Raw genomic sequence first — 15,408 nt, 5'->3', positions numbered from 1 at the left:
CGAGGAAGAAGAGAGTGAGAGGGAGAGAGGAAGAGGGGGGGGTTGCAATCTCCAGTCAACCAAAAAAAGATGCCGGTGCTATGCCGTGCATCCATGCACTCCCTTTTGCTCAGCATTCACGCGCGAGGGAGGGAGAGAAAGAGCGGGTGGGGGTGAAAGTCAGTCGGACCTACGCGTGCATGTGCGCATTGCAGAAAAAGAGTCCACGAGGGCAAAAAGTAAGTTAGGCACGCGCCACCGTTCTCTTCTTTTCTCCCTCTCTCCCTCTCATCTCTTTATACCCCTACGCTCTCTCCCATCCCTCCCTCCCCCCCGTCCCCCCGTCTTTGTTGCTGTCGATCCCGTTGTGGAGCATTGAGTGTCGCTGCAACATCTCTTTTTCTCTTTACCGCATATCATCGAATGTTGACATCCACATGGACACCCATATGGACCAGGTTATGGAGACATGGACTTGCGTATCGACCATCCGGGCTAGACTACATACACTTTGGCTGCTCCACAACTAAGATCTCTGCTGTGGGCGTATTTTTATGTGCATGGACCAACAACAGCCCCTTGCAATTCCTGTATCGGCCCTGAAGTGCCGTTGTATGCTGTGCATACACAGCTCCTTTATTTCTCTCCCCCGAAAAGCAAATTTTACTCGGCTCAGTATAGTGGATTCTATTTACCGGACACGACAAGACATGGTACGACATAATATGACACAACACGGGGTGACAGACACAAGGCGGAGCAGAGAAGAAAAGGTCCAGAAACGAAGAAAGGCGTTGTTTGGTTTCTATTTTTTGCCACCAGCAGAATCAAAAAAATATTTCCCGTGTCTCATGCGTTTCGTGTCACTGAAAAATAATCTCCATACTGGACCCTGCAAAGCTCTATTTCTCCACATTCCTTCCCTTCCCTCGTCTATTTTCGCAACTCTCTTTCTCCCTTCTTCCTTGCGCTACTTCTCCTCTCACTCCTCCATTCTCTAGTGCCGCCATCCTTCCCTCTCACTTCAGCTTCCCCAGCACAAGTATAATCTCTATTCGCTCCTTGCTTCAATGCGCACAAGACTATGAGCGTCCAGTTTTAGGTAGACAGACTTGAAGCCTTGGAATACATCTCACTTTATAGCTCGCAAGCAGAGCCGTTGTAATAATCAACCATCTGCTTTTATCACTAGAGTCCCTCATCCGCCATAATACACTTGCAAAGGTTGTGCAGAGTCCATCATGACAGGAAGTCACCCCTCATCGCCTGTTCCGGACGCACACAGTACCATGGCGAGCCCCAGGATAGAGCGAAACCCGTATCGGCAACCCAGTCACAGTCAACACCGACAGCGCCACTCGCTTCCGAGTCAGGATAGCGGAAACGGAATGGTCGTCGACTTGCATGCAGTAGGGCCTTTCTCGCCAGGTGGGAGCTCTGCCTTAACCAGCGGCCGCAGTAGCGTCGACCACACAATTCAAAGCAACGCTACCCATGATCCTGCCCAGGAATCCTATTTTACTGCCCGATTCTCCGACTTTGTTCGCGCAGCTCGCCGAGATGCCTCCAGTGAACACCCCGTCATCGAGACCTACATCGACAGCGGGGACTATCGGTCTTTAATAGCCGCGGTCTCTAACATCCAAATGTCTAATTCGCGCGAAGGAGCCGAACTGCCAGTCGACGCTACCGATTTTCGCGGGGAGGAGGGCAACTATATTGACTCGGATGACGTCCTAACCCACAGCCCATACTCGATCCAGATGGACCACATCGACAATGAAGGACGTACGATGAATACGGATGGAAGCGAGTATACCTATAACAATCATCTCAGCGGCTCCCACGAGCACATCTATGATCTGCAGCACATCATGGTGCAAAATCAAAGGCGACTTGAAGACCAGATGCTCCAGGCCCGCAACGCCTACGCTCGTCATCGAGATGCCGATCACGTAGAGGCAGAGACCAGCCGCAACCAAAACACTGCAACTCGGTTAGATAATTCTACGTCCCGCGGAACTCTAGCATCCTCTACATCTATGCGCTCTGAAGGATTGGAAGAACAAGTACTGCAGTCGTTACATGAGCCTTATCTCCCAGAACGGCAGTATGCTAATGAGGCAATGCAGGATACCTTTGAACCACGGCCCACGATCTCATCGTCCTACTTTTCGGCTACGAGCGAATCCACCATCGTTCTATCGTCGCCTCCGCCTGGCCGGTACGTAGGCATGTTTCCTTACTATTCTTCCGACAGCGTACGCCCTCATCCAATGGCCTCTGACTACTCTGACAGCAGTGGAAATGGGATGTATCATCACTTCGTCACCGGTAGAAATCTCACTCTGCAGTACCAAGGACGCGAAGACCAGCCTCTCGGCCCTCATCATAACAATCCCGTACCTACAGCCCCTGGAAACAGTTCCCCAAACCTTTCAGGCAGTGATCCAGATCGCGATGGCGGTAGAGTGATTGATGGGGAGAGCGGAAACGGTCGGTGGTCTACATTCGGATCGCTGACACATCGCATACGGTCATTTGGGCAGCATCGGCATCAGTATTACCGCCGCCAGCGGCAGCGGACAGCAGCGAGCCAGGGTGTTTTGGACGGTGTTGAATTCGTGAATCAGGGCCATACGCCTAGTCTCACTGATGACCTTGGTCCTCGGTCTGCCCCGTCGCAGCTTCAGACAGATGGAACCTTCAGACGTACTTCACATGCCTTTGGGTCATTGTCATATCATGGGAGTAACATCCCTATCCCGTCGCGTTATGTAAATCCACACCCCTTCAGCCATCCACAATATACTTCACCCGCGGCGGTAACCTCCTCCTCGCACATGATCTGGCCTCATAGCTTAAGGACGAACTTCAACGAACTTCATGGAAACCAACAGGCAAACACATCTACTAATTACGATCATTATACTCAAGATCCATGGCTGCATCTGCCCATTCGTTCTGCTCCCGTTTACTCTGAGACTGTGGAAGGTGCTGAAGCTGGCGGTTGGATCCAGCCGTCCTCCTCTACTACATCAAGAGCCCCGCACTCTGCGCACAGCAGCTTACGCGAAATTCGAATGCGCAGTGGTGTTGGGATGAAGGAGGTGGTCAGAATGGCATGTCGGTTCTGCGAAACGATCATTTGCGAGCGTGGCATGAAGGTACGCAAACGACTGAGGTGCTGTTCAGATGAACGTGTCGGATAGCTATGGTACAGCACTTACCTTTTTTTTTCTCTTTTCTGTTCTTTACCTGTATCAACGTAGGCACAACTACTGGCGGATCAGAGTGTGGCACTTTTATCAACAGACGATGCCCCTCAATCGTAAGTTCCTTGACTCTCCCATTTGCATACCTACTCAACAAAAGAAAAAAAAAAAAGGCTGGACTAACTTGCAACCGCTTCTCAAATAACAGCGTACAACTCGTCGGAGATGAATACAAGCCTACCAACTGTATGTGTAAAATCAAGGATACTGCCTGCCTTGTTTGGTGAGTAACGCGAAAGCCTTGCATGCATCTGCACCCAGGCATGTTGTATCAGTCATGCAAGTGGACAGCCTCTCATGCACTCACTCTTATTTTTTGTCTTAGTGGCAATGTGATTGGTTATCATATCACACAGCCTTGTGAAAAGTGTCTTAATGCGGACAACAATGGGCATCTCTGGCTCTTCCATCCCGAGTACGTTTTCAGTGCTCCACGTAAGGATCCGCTGTTGAACAGGACTCTAAAATGGAACCAACTTCCCGAGCCAGAGGAGGACTACGAGACTCTCAGTCTGCATAAGGTGTATCTCGGTGCGCCGGAAGGAAAATTTGTTATAGGAGGCATGGTCCGTCGAGATTACGACGCCATTTGCCGATAAAAACGCGCTTGATTTTTTTTTTTTCCTAGTTGCCTGCTGAACTCATGCGTCGTACATCCTCGCTGGCATTCTTCAGCCTAGCCCAAAGCTGGCTATATTCGCTTTAGATAGGTTTAATAAATGGCCACTGAGCTATCAATAGAATTTATGATACATTCATTACTCCATGTTGCTGTACTCTTTGCATTTCTTAATAGTGTCCTTTCATAAAGACAGGAGAGTATGCGATTCGTCTTGCAGTGGACAGAAAGCACTTTTTCTTCGCCACTATAATCGGCAGCTTGCTCCTGTTTCCCTACACCCCAGGTCCTCTCTATGGGCTGAAGTTCGCAATGGTAAGGAGGTGTTTTAAGCACCCGGTGGCCAAGCTTCTCCGCAGTAGCGTACGTGCTGCAGGCCGGCAGTTCGTCCCTTGTCACCTCTTGGATCATTGCGTAGAGTTGAGCTTTTGTCGGGTTGTCCACTGAGCTCGCTATGCCGTACTCTTCCAACTACTGTCTCATCACATCCCCTCCGAGCTTGTTTGTTGGGCGGCTTGTTACTGAAACGAACATGATGCTACGCGCCGCCCATATGTATATCGCAGCTCTGGTGGTTAAGGTTGTTCGAGTTGACCTGCCTCAGTGCCGTTGTTTCCTAGACGTTACACGAGAGCGAGGGAGTAACCTGACTACAAGCATGGCTCCGTTTGTCGAATGCCACAACGATGGATGTGTGTCTTTGCACTCTTTTCCCTTCTTTTCCACTTTTCCACTTTTCCACTCTCCCTTCTTTCCCCTCCCTCAACCCGTCGCTCTTCTGATTGTCTCTCGTACGTCTCTGCTTGATCTCAATAGCACAGCCCAGCGGCGACTCATTGGTAACAAAGACACAGTTTATCTGCCAAAGCCCCATCCCTGAATGTGCCTGAACAACCACAGTCGAGTCAATAGGATTAATGCTACAATGGCTGAGGTCAGGAGAAGAGCTATGCATGTGCAATGGGTAATAATCCCTTCTTCCATGATCACAGGAATCTCTGCTAGAGGTGACGAGGGAAGCGAATACCACGCCATTCGACCGCCTTATTCGTGTGCAGACAGTCTTAAACAAAGAATTGAAGTAGAGAACATTGCGCAAGGACGGACCATCTCCTTGGCTGGTGAAAGGACTCGAGAAACAGATTCCTATTGAGGTGAGGCACTGTTTCTTGTCACTCGATAGCAGCCTATGGGCATGTTTTAAGGTTATTAATCTTTTCTGCTGCACGATGGGCAATTAAGTTGGTATCGCTGCTAGGACGCATGAAGACAAATCGTCAGGATCACCTCTGCATCCAATCAAAGGAAACAAGAGTCGAATAAACACTTCCGAGGTGGGGCTCCATCACTTGGCAGAGTAGCCACATATGATATTGTTCGTGCAGCTGCTGTGGATTTATTTACAATAGCTCATCCTGCTGAAGCGATGGACAATGAAGAGATCAAGCTAGGGTCACAGGGTATTGTGCGCCCGTAAATGTTGACCATGGCAGCCCGCTACCTTAAGTAATTCGCGCAAGAGAATCATAACTCTTCCGATTCTAAACAATCCCGTCGCGGAGTATCGTCCCAACTTCCTTCACCGATCCTGGCCAATATCACCAGCACCACCACTGAGGCCAGCACCAGATCTACAGCCAGCAGCGTAGTCGCCATACTGAAGCAGAGTTCACTAAGCGTTGGATTGTTCACCCATTAATAGGGAACGTGAGCTGCGTTTAGACCATCGTGAGACAGATTAAGTTTACCCTACCGAGAGCTTAATACAAGAGGAACCGTTCATTCGGATAATTGGTATTTGGGCCTGCCTGAGCAGGCAATGGCCCGAAGGTATCATCTGTTGGATTTTGACTGAACGGCCTCAAAGTCAGAATCCGTGCTAAAACGCGACGATTACCATCCTTTTCCGATTTTTAGTTGAATACGAATCAACCCTTCGGGTCCTGAATCATGCTACGTGTGTGTGTGTGTGTGTGGGGGGGGGGGGGGGGGTGGCCTTGCAGAGCGGAAAGGCTTTATGAGGCTCCTACCGATGTTAATTTCATAATATCGGAAGAGATAAATCCCCGCTGCAGACAGCTTTTAAGCAACGGTGTACTGTGCGCTGCCGTGCGTCCATATCAAAGTGTGAGCTCAATTGTTGTACGATCGTCCTGAAGGTGTTCGTTGTTTCAGTGATGTTGAACTTCTCACGATTTTCCGTCAATGCTTCCCTATATCGAGGCTCCAGTTTTTTGAGGGTCGACCTTGTGTTGGTGATGACACTATTGGGTCTGGGGGTTCATCACCTTCAGTAACAAATGACCCTTCCTGCCGCTAGATTTGATACGCCAGCAACCTAAGCTAGTTGCTCGCGCGTGCGGAAACCAAGACGACGCGTCAGCTCAAAATCGATGGACCTTGTTACATTAATATTTAGCATTTATAGTGATGTGAACCAAAATATGAGATATCCTTTGAAGGACCAATATATTACCATGTCTATCTATATTCAAATATAATGAAATTATAGACCAATATTGACCTGAACCGGAATGCACGGGGTATCTGTATAAATCAAGAGTCTTTGGGCATAAGTTCTTTGATAGTTGTCATGATGAAAGATGAATGGGATTCTGTTGATAGCTCAGTGATCATTTATTAAACTTATCTAAAGCGGATATAGTCAGCTTTGGGCTAGGATGAAACTTTGAGTGTACTATCGCTGGTCCTTTGTGTTGCGTCGCGGACTCTATCTCATAATAGTTGGTCCCTTCCTGCTTTATTCTTTTCTCTGACGGTCAAAAGACGAGTACACAAATATGCGTACTATGTCGTACTAGAGGGTACCTGTATCGTAGCTGTGTTTATCGATACGCAAAACGCAACAGTGCAAGATCTGCATCTCGATAACACCTGTATTCTTTGCTGCTCTTTATTCATAAAGGGTGTATCATTCGAGGACTCTAACGCAAGACCTACCCCTTCTCTTTCCCTTTTATATTTCCCTTTTTTTTTAATAACAATTTGTCTCTCGAGTCGATTGACCCTGCGAGTCGATTGACCCTGCGAATCTATCAGACCTAACTAACAATGATCTACTACAGTCGTCCTTTACGGTGGTCTTTTTTTTTTTTTTTTTTTTTTTTTTTTGATAACTAGAACCCAGGGGGACGTGTGGGCTTTATTAACGTGGTGCTATCCTCTAGGGACCCCTATTGCTAGAGACGTAAGGAAAAGTGGCATCTAATAAACAGCTTTTGCTGCCAGGTCCCTTTCACAATCCTCGTCAGCATGAGTGGTGACTCGAAAAGCCCTGCTCCTTACTTGGCCTGTTGTGCACGAAGGTCATCCTTTAGCCAGTATCCACTGTCATCAAAAACTTGCATCCACCTAGCCGCTCCATCAGAGTCAGCTTCAGCTGCTGGCAAAAGCCTTGTACTAGGCGCTTGTCCGCCTCTGCCCTGCTACGATTGTGCTCTCCATCACAGGTGCGTCCTCTGGCGCGTTTGCCCACAGAAGTGATTCCACGCTCTCGCTCCCAGTCCACGGTGACTTTACATCGTCTGTTCCAGATCTTAGTCCGTCCTAGCTCCTCGAGAAGGTCCCACGCCAACGCGGGGGGCTCTTTTTTTTTTTTTTTTTTAACGAGAACCCTCAAAGACATGGGATTTATTAACTGTGGTCTGAAGGAAACCTACAGGTGGGACAGATAACAAGCAGCAAGTTGCCCGCTCCGACTATGTCGCAACGGATCCATATAACATAATCAATGACCGCATGAGTGTTGAACCGATGGTCCCTGCTCCCTACGTGGCCTGTTGTGCGCGAAAGTCAACCTTTAGCCATGGTCCTCTGACATTTCAAGAAAATGGCATCCTCCCAATCGCTTCATTATATCGAGTCTCAGCTGTCCCAAATAGTGCCCCTACACTCGGTCATCCGCGGCGTCGTTGATCTCTTTCACATCGGGTGTTTGTCGTTGCCTCAGGGTAGATCCCATAAAATCATTGCTGTTACGTCTGTGCTCTCCAACACAGTTGCGTCCCCGGACGCGTTTGCTCACAGCAGTGATTCCATGTTCTCGTTCCCAGTCGACGGTGACTTTACATCTTCTGTTCCAGATCTCTGTTCTGCCGATCTCCTCGATAGCCTTCACAAAGCGGCTGACCATGTATGTTGCGATCCGTTCTGTAGTGTTAAAAACGCGTCTCCAAGACTGAACCATGCACTTGAGTGTTAGACCGCGATACAGATCCTGCACTGACCACTCAACCCCCTCGAATCTTTCCTCCGGTCCCACGCCAACGCGGGCTAATTTTTTTTTTTTTTTTTTTGATAACTAGAACCCACGAGGATATGTGGGATTTATTAGTGAGGGGCTCTAGACTAGGGAACCCTATTGCTAGAGGCATAGTAAAGGGTGCTCAATATTCTAATAAACGGCTTTTGCCGCACCGCTGTTGGTCACTCGCAGCTCCAATCCCCTTCGCAATCCCAGTCAGCATGAATGGTAACTCAACCCCGCCTGGGGTCGGTGACTGAGCCCTGCTCCCTACTTGGCCTGTTGTGCGCGAAGGTCATCCTTTAGCCGCGTTCCTCAATCATCAAAAATTTACAGTTGCCGGTGCGTTCCATCACGTTTAGCTCCACCTGCTGCATGCAACTTTGCAGCACTCGCTTGTCCGCTCGTTCCTCGATCTCTTTTATATCCAATGCGCGTCGTTGTCTCCTGGAGGATCCAACAAAACCACTACCACTACGTCTGTGCTCTCCAACACAGTTGCGTCCCCGGGCGCGTTTGCTCATGGTAGTGATCCCATTTTCTCTTTCCCAGTCGACGGTGACTTTGCATCTTTTGTTCCAGATTTCTGTCCGTCCGAATTCCTCGATGGCCTTGACGAATCGGCCGACCATGTACCTCGCGATCGAGGTGGTCGTCTTGAATAGACTCTCCCAGTCCTTGGTGAGAGCTGCTGGTGTCAGTCCGTGGTACAAATCTTGAACCGTCCAGGCTCCTTGATCGTTGTCCCTTGTCTCGTCCTCCACACGGCCGAGTGTGTTGCTTGCTTGCCGGATCGCCGAAGCTCCCTTGATCTTGTTCTTGAGTGCTGTCCAAATTTTTTTTTTTTTTTTTTTTTATTAACATAAATCCCCATGAGCACGCGACGCATGGTCCGCAAAGGCCTTGAAGCCATAGATGCCTTCCATGCACGGCAGAGCCGCATCCCCTACCAACTATGTTGGCTTGAGGCGTCAGATTCATAACCCATGTCGCATAGCTAGCCTAACCTAACTCCTGCGTGACCTGTTGCGCGATACACGTCTCCTAATCCAGATCCAATGTTAATAAAGTTGTTTTTAAACCGAATAACCCCTCCATTATGTCCAACTTCCCTCGCCCGTTTTTTTTTGGGCAAATTTTTTTTTTTTTTTTTGGGCAAAAAAAAAAAAGGGGGCATTGAAGCTGCACGTGACTACATCAAAAAAATAAGAATATAGGCTATCTATTATTTTGGACAGATCGAATTGGGTTCCCAGTGGCCAAGTCGGCAAGGCACTGTGCTTATATTTTCAAAATATACCAAAGACACGCAGCAATCCCGAGTTCGATCCTCGGCTGGGAAATCACTTTTTTGCTGCCCATTTATTGCATCATCCGTCCTTTTCTTTTTGCAAGCCGACTGCGACTATCCCGAGACGCTCCTCAGCTTTGGCCCATTCACCCGCACCGCGATGGAGTGCGGAAACCCGTTGTACCTCCACTGGATCGAGGAGTGGATGGAGCATGCACGCGAACACAACAACCAGTCGTATTTTATATATCGCAAGGTATGTCATTCCACCAACCTCGATTTCTCTTTGAACACTTGCTGCGAGGACAATGGATCAGAATCACAGCAACTGCCTTGATTCTAGGCGTATGAGTCAATGGCCAAGTACCCTACGCGGTTCACGCATCCCGCGGAGGCCCTGTGTCTGGCTGGAATAGGAGAGAAGACCGTGGCCAAGCTGGAACTGAAGCTGATGCAGTACTGTAAAGACAACAACCTGCCCATGCCCACAAGTAAGCTCCTGGGTTGCTACTCGCGCTTGCCTCTAAAGAATGATATGAGAGTCATATCCTACTGACAACTTCTATCTGCATACAAATTGGACTCGCCTTAGTTCCCAAGAGGCGGAAAGCAGTTGGCCATGTTCAGATGGAGGAAGAGGAGGGACCAAAGCCGAAAAAGGCGCGTACCCCAAAAGTGCATAAACCCTACGTACCAACTTATAGATCTGGAGCATACGCCATCCTTCTGGCGTTACTGGATGCCAAAGCGACCGATGGTGAAGGAGCCTTGACCAGGCACGAAATCACTCTCAAGGGCCAGATTTATTGCGATGTCTCCTTGACAAATCCAGAACATGGCAAGTTCTACACAGGATGGAGCTCGATGAGTACACTGCTGAGCAAAAACCTTGTCTACAAGTCCTCAACAATGTATTATCTCACAGATGAAGGCACGGATATCGCAGAACGAATGAGACTCATCACCAGCGAAACCGGATCTAACACTACGTCAGCCTCGGATGCACCAGAGCTTCCAACAGTCGCTTCTTCATCAACGTCGCGACAGGGTGCGGTAGATCCACCCAAGGATCGTACAGTCAAAACCAATGCTCGTTCAACCACATCCGCCTCATCCTCAACCCATACATCCCACCATGATGGTTACGAGGATACTTTCAGGGACAATGCCGATGCACATGACACCTACGACCTGTACAGATCATGGAAGGACCCTCGATGCCACGCCTTAACCTCTTCAGCCAGTACATCAAAATCTATTTCGTCTGCGGTGCCTTCACTACCAGCACTTCGTGCGCTAAACCTGCAAGGAAGCAACAAAGAACAACCAGTTAATATCCTCAGCGATTCCGAAGACGAAAATGATGAAGTGTTGTCGAGTAACAGCAGGAGTATGACCTCCACTCATCTGAGTCGAGCCTCTGCAGTTCTCTTGGAATCTACCGCAGTGTTATCGACCAAGGGCTCTACAGGGGAAGCGCCCAAGGCTGTATCGTCAGGGCTTCAGAGAGCGCCTTCTCTTTTCAAGATACCGACGCAGTCAGCTGCATCGGTCCCAGCTAGTCGTTCTAGAACATCGTCTTCGCTGGAGTCCTCCTCAATATCAACGGCCTCTACAATACCACACACCAACAGCTCAAGTGGATTGAAGGGACTCCGGATAGGCGATTCTGAGATATCCACACACGACCCTTTCCCTCATCTGAGAACCAATTCATTTTCGCTTCCGAGGGCCAGGAGCGCCGGGTCTACTGCGCTGGACATCGAGAGATTAGTAAGGTTCAAGCCGATCACCTTTCATCCGGGAAGTTTTGAAATCTGTCTTATACTGGATATTCGTGAGGTGCGAAGCCAGACGGATCGCGACTACATCGGAGACAAGCTGAAGGAACGCGGGATTAGTGTGACCACACGTGTACTGGATATCGGCGATGTCATCTGGATTGCGCGACTGAAGGACCCCATTTTTAACGGCGTGACTGAACTTGTTCTGGATTACGTTGTCGAGCGCAAGCGAATGGATGACTTTGTCGCAAGTATCAAGGACGGACGGTTCAATGAACAAAAGGTATGAAAACTCACCTCTAATAGTCGTAGAGAACGTTTTCGCTGCCGTCTATGAAGATAACGTTCTGATTCTAGCCTGAGCATTGGTTTTGCGATGAACATAGTTTCGGCTCAAGAGATCGGGGTTGGCGAATATCATTTATTTGGTTGAGACATATAAGGTGGGTGAGACGTATGATATCGGAGCAGAAGCTATCCGCGCGGCGATAATGGCGACCCAGGTTCAGGATGGTTTCTTCGTCAGGCGCACGAACAATACGGATCAGACTATCGACTACTTTGTCAGCATCACAAATGCACTCAAACGTCTCTACGAGGTAGCGCCCCAGCACAGTGATAGGCCAATGACCGTGCATGATGCTGGCACTCCTATGTTTTTCGCACGCTAATCATCCCTTTTTTTGCGTTGCGTACTTCATAGTCCGAAACACTCTACGCGATCCCAGATGAGAACATTGACCGCCTGTCGTACTTGGATCTCCAGGACCATCTGAAAGCGCACATGCCTGACCGGACGTTCTTGACCAGCTACAAATCGTTTACGATTCTCAATGGCAAGTCTGAAACCCTTATGGTCAAGGATACATTTGTGAAGATGTTGATGACTATCCGCGGCATCAGCCCTGAGAAGGCCATGGAAATTGCTCGGGTGTATGGGACACCACGGGCGTTGTTTTCGGCACTGGACGAGGCTGGCGATAAGGCGTCCCAAAGCCAGCGGAGGATGGTCCTTGCTAGGTCTGGCTCGAATGTGGGTAAAAAGAAGATCGGACCCGCGCTGAGCGCTAAAGTGGCTGACATTTGGTACACGGATTTGTACTCCTAATATACTCCTTTGCGTTTTTTTCAATTACCGGAATAAAATTACTAGTTTTCCGGTTCTTAACCCTCAGTAAAAATACCCATAAGGATTCTTCCGCAGAGAGTTAAGAAAATGGTAGGTCTTCAGAACCTTCTCCGGTTGATCCATATATGAATGTGAGATATCGAAAGTGTGAAATGATGGGACGAGATAAAGCAGGTTGAAGACCGTGGACTACGGTCGCACAATAAAAGCAAAATACGGTGCCTACGTTCTTACGGGAGGAACGAGAATAGCGGTGAATTCGAGCCTGAGGTAAAATCCTTCCGGAGGAGGAAGAATTCCAGAGGAGGTGTAATGATTATCTATTGCGGGATTCATACGGGGGCGTGAACGGCATTTTCTCAAATAAAATAACGCGTCAACAAATACGCGCTCGAGGCTTTTGGGTGAATTCGTGACCTGTAACGCGTATGTCTTTTTTTTTTTTTCTTTTCCTCTTTCTACCGTTCAGTCAAGTCAAATTCCCTTTTATTCTTTTTTCTGTCTTTTGGCCATCAGCGTTGAGCCATTCTGCATCTGCCATTCTCTTTTTCTCCATTGGCCACAAACGCTTAACCGTTGACAGTCCGGTTTCAACAGTGCGCTCTCTTCTTTCCTATTCTTTGTACTCACTCTCTTAATCCTTGATACAGTTTATAGCAGCGATGGAACACGACGAGCTGAACGACAACAACCTCAGCGCACACACCCAAGCACTTCAGCGCCGCGATTCTAATACTATCAGATACTTTCTGAGCAGACTTGACCCTACCTGTCCACCCGATCTGCCGCCCAGTCCACGCGTCGTGGAAACCCATGACGAGACTGGCTCTGACAGCGCAAGCACTTTTTCCGGCACCAACAGCAACCCAACGAGTCAGCACTCTAGCCTCGCCGATCGCCATCGGGCGACTTACGGGGTCAAGACTTCTCTCTGGACAGTGAAGCAGAAGCCAGATCAGGAGCCGGGATTCATTCAGCGACCCAAGACCTTGGACAGGACCAAGATGAAGGACCTGGAGGAAGCTAATGCCAGTCAGACGAAGCAAAGCTCCTCCGTTCAGCATCCTGAACCTTCCCGCGCCACCAAGACACTCCCCCATATGAGAGTGCGCTGGATCCAGGACCAAGGGTTAGACGACCATGACAAAATTGTCCGCAAAGAAAAGACCAGCAAGAGATACAACCCATACCACCGCGAGCTTGGAACTGTAGAATCAAAGAAACCGTACAGTGTCAAGGTCCATGTGCGTCGCGGTAAGAGCCTTGATCTACGGGTCGCCATGACTATGTGGACAGGGGTTGGTGGGTTGGCACTCACTTTAGGTGTAACTTATTTGATCTAATGAGCATTCAGGGGATACCGAGTATACAGGAAGAGCCAACAAGAGAGAAACAACAGGTTCTAATAAAGGACGCCAGATCCTAACTCAAGGCTCATTGATTATGAACGTAACGCGACGCAATATTGTTTGTCCACCTGTAAAACGGCTCCAGGAGGGACCTAGTTCGAGTTAACAAGCGTTGTTTTATTACCCGCTTGAAGACTGACATTGATTGTACATGTGTTATTGATTGTCGCAAGCAGCAATTCGTGTCGCCGAACGTGTCAAGAGAGAGGATCACTGTATGAGATCTGAGGTGCATTGGCATGCAGGCTATGGCCAGTGATCAAATACAGCATTCTCACCCTTTCGTTCCTTTCCGCAATAATAGATACACGATAAATCTGGCCGTCTGGGAATCTTCAAGAAGGGCAAGGCGTCGCAAAGAACATCTGTGGAAAAAGGTGATTCTCTGTCGTTACTACTCATGCTATTCACTGACGACACTGCTGAGGATGGTTGCATTTACCACTTTACATGATCTACTTTTGTCCTGCAACATGATATAGGAACTGGGTTTTCGGAAGCAGCCTTTCTTAACCCAAAAGCACACTCTTGCGGCAATAATCATGACCAAGAGGACGTCGTAGAATCAGCCTACTTCACTTCCATGAAAAGCGTATACCATCCTTCCGGTCCTAATCGCCCTGAGCAGGACAGTGAAGGGAACAATGCCACGACGAACCACGAAAGCGATCATTCCAAGTGCAGTTTAAAACAACGAAAGAGGAGGAATAAACGTCGTCAATCGAGTCGCAGCAGAAATACGCCTTTGGTCATCTCCAAGGACGAGTCAGACGAGAGGAGTCGTTCGCCGTCAACTAAGCCGCTGAGGAAGCCGGAAACACCTGCTAAAGATTCAAGGATGAGCGCACGCCCGAGATCAAATTGCTCGGAGAATTCTCCAGAACTCTCAGTTGAAGCTGTGCTCGAGGATCTATTGAAATATGATACGGCGGCGGCGACCAGGTATGGGATATCGCTTGGTATTGTGCGCTGCTATTCCAAGTCCAAATGTGCTACTAACATATGCTTTCTGCGATAGACCTGGCCAAGATGCGTATTCGATACAACAGCTAGAAGGCGAACTCCTTTATTGTCCTGTTGCCGATCAACCAATACTGTCTATTCAGCCTACGGCAGACAACCTTCAGTATTTTACAGAAACTGCCATACCTATCAACTGTAACGCCGAGCCACAGCTTCAAGATATGTATCTCTCTCAGGAGGAGTTACTGCAATACTATCAAGCCAACGCCGTAGCTGTTTATGACTATTGGAGGGATCCATACAACTACACATACGTCGCCACGAGTGACCCATACATAGAAAATCGGCAGGCACATCTGGAGCGACAATATGTGGATAATGTCGACGACGACGCAGCAGAGATTAACCCCTCAGAATTGGATATATTGAATACATCTCTGCTGACTCTTGGTTCATCCTCGCCGCGGGCTCATTTTCAATGGCGACCTCATAGACTCTACTAGTTGCCCTTCAGACGCGCTATGAATAAAGGTCTAGAAACCGCACGTGACCATAGGACCAAATCAAAACAGTGCTTAGGCTGTCACATTGGCTACTCAAAAAAAGAAGCACAGTTCTTCTTTGTGTGCATCCAAAGCGAACAGCGCCCTCACCATTCGACCTGGACATTGCTTTTCGTCTACGGACTCGCTCAT

The 15,408-nt window shown here is 48.7% G+C and overlaps 3 protein-coding genes and 1 non-coding gene across 4 annotated transcripts; all 4 read left to right on the top strand.

The window, feature by feature from the left end:
* Positions 1-3,098: 3,098 nt before the first annotated feature.
* BC939DRAFT_392616 (protein FAM72) lies at positions 3,099-3,853 on the top strand (the record flags this gene model as incomplete). The annotated part of the gene is made up of 4 exons (XM_051552038.1): positions 3,099-3,146; positions 3,252-3,310; positions 3,403-3,477; positions 3,580-3,853. The coding sequence occupies 4 exons, from the start codon at positions 3,099-3,101 to the stop codon at positions 3,851-3,853; spliced, it is 456 nt and encodes a 151-aa protein (XP_051416522.1).
* A 5,533-nt stretch (positions 3,854-9,386) lies between these two features.
* On the top strand, positions 9,387-9,480 carry BC939DRAFT_t30. The gene has a single exon. It is a non-coding gene; the product is annotated as a tRNA-Ile (tRNA).
* Positions 9,438-12,386, top strand: BC939DRAFT_438908 (uncharacterized protein). Its single transcript, XM_051553897.1, has 5 exons — positions 9,438-9,684; positions 9,772-9,919; positions 10,021-11,495; positions 11,599-11,811; positions 11,916-12,386. The coding sequence occupies exons 1-5, from the start codon at positions 9,589-9,591 to the stop codon at positions 12,318-12,320; spliced, it is 2,337 nt and encodes a 778-aa protein (XP_051416521.1). The 5' UTR covers positions 9,438-9,588; the 3' UTR covers positions 12,321-12,386.
* Positions 12,387-12,793: 407 nt separating this feature from the next.
* BC939DRAFT_438905 (uncharacterized protein) lies at positions 12,794-15,325 on the top strand. The gene is made up of 6 exons (XM_051553896.1): positions 12,794-13,595; positions 13,696-13,790; positions 13,927-13,965; positions 14,055-14,127; positions 14,233-14,692; positions 14,769-15,325. Exons 1-6 carry the CDS (start codon positions 13,004-13,006, stop codon positions 15,214-15,216), a joined length of 1,707 nt encoding a protein of 568 aa, XP_051416520.1. The 5' UTR covers positions 12,794-13,003; the 3' UTR covers positions 15,217-15,325.
* Positions 15,326-15,408: the final 83 nt, after the last annotated feature.

The sequence above is a fragment of the Gamsiella multidivaricata genome (genome assembly GCF_025024155.1).
Source record: "Gamsiella multidivaricata strain RSA 2152 chromosome Unknown BC939scaffold_6, whole genome shotgun sequence".
NCBI lineage: Eukaryota > Fungi > Mortierellomycota > Mortierellomycetes > Mortierellales > Mortierellaceae > Gamsiella > Gamsiella multidivaricata.
Note: the sequence above shows the minus strand (reverse complement) of the source record. Positions and strands in the feature narration are given on the sequence as shown.

Excerpts from the sequence above, each read along its gene's own strand:
- BC939DRAFT_438908 (XM_051553897.1), top strand. The coding sequence starts at position 9,589 with ATGGAGTGCGGAAACCCGTTGTACCTCCACTGGATCGAGGAGTGGATG. Across the intron at positions 9,685-9,771 it reads CGTATTTTATATATCGCAAG|GCGTATGAGTCAATGGCCAA; the intron begins GTATGTCATTCC and ends CCTTGATTCTAG. Across the intron at positions 11,812-11,915 it reads CACTCAAACGTCTCTACGAG|TCCGAAACACTCTACGCGAT; the intron begins GTAGCGCCCCAG and ends CGTACTTCATAG.
- BC939DRAFT_438905 (XM_051553896.1), top strand. The coding sequence starts at position 13,004 with ATGGAACACGACGAGCTGAACGACAACAACCTCAGCGCACACACCCAA. Across the intron at positions 13,596-13,695 it reads CAAGGTCCATGTGCGTCGCG|GGGATACCGAGTATACAGGA; the intron begins GTAAGAGCCTTG and ends ATGAGCATTCAG. Across the intron at positions 14,693-14,768 it reads GATACGGCGGCGGCGACCAG|ACCTGGCCAAGATGCGTATT; the intron begins GTATGGGATATC and ends TTTCTGCGATAG.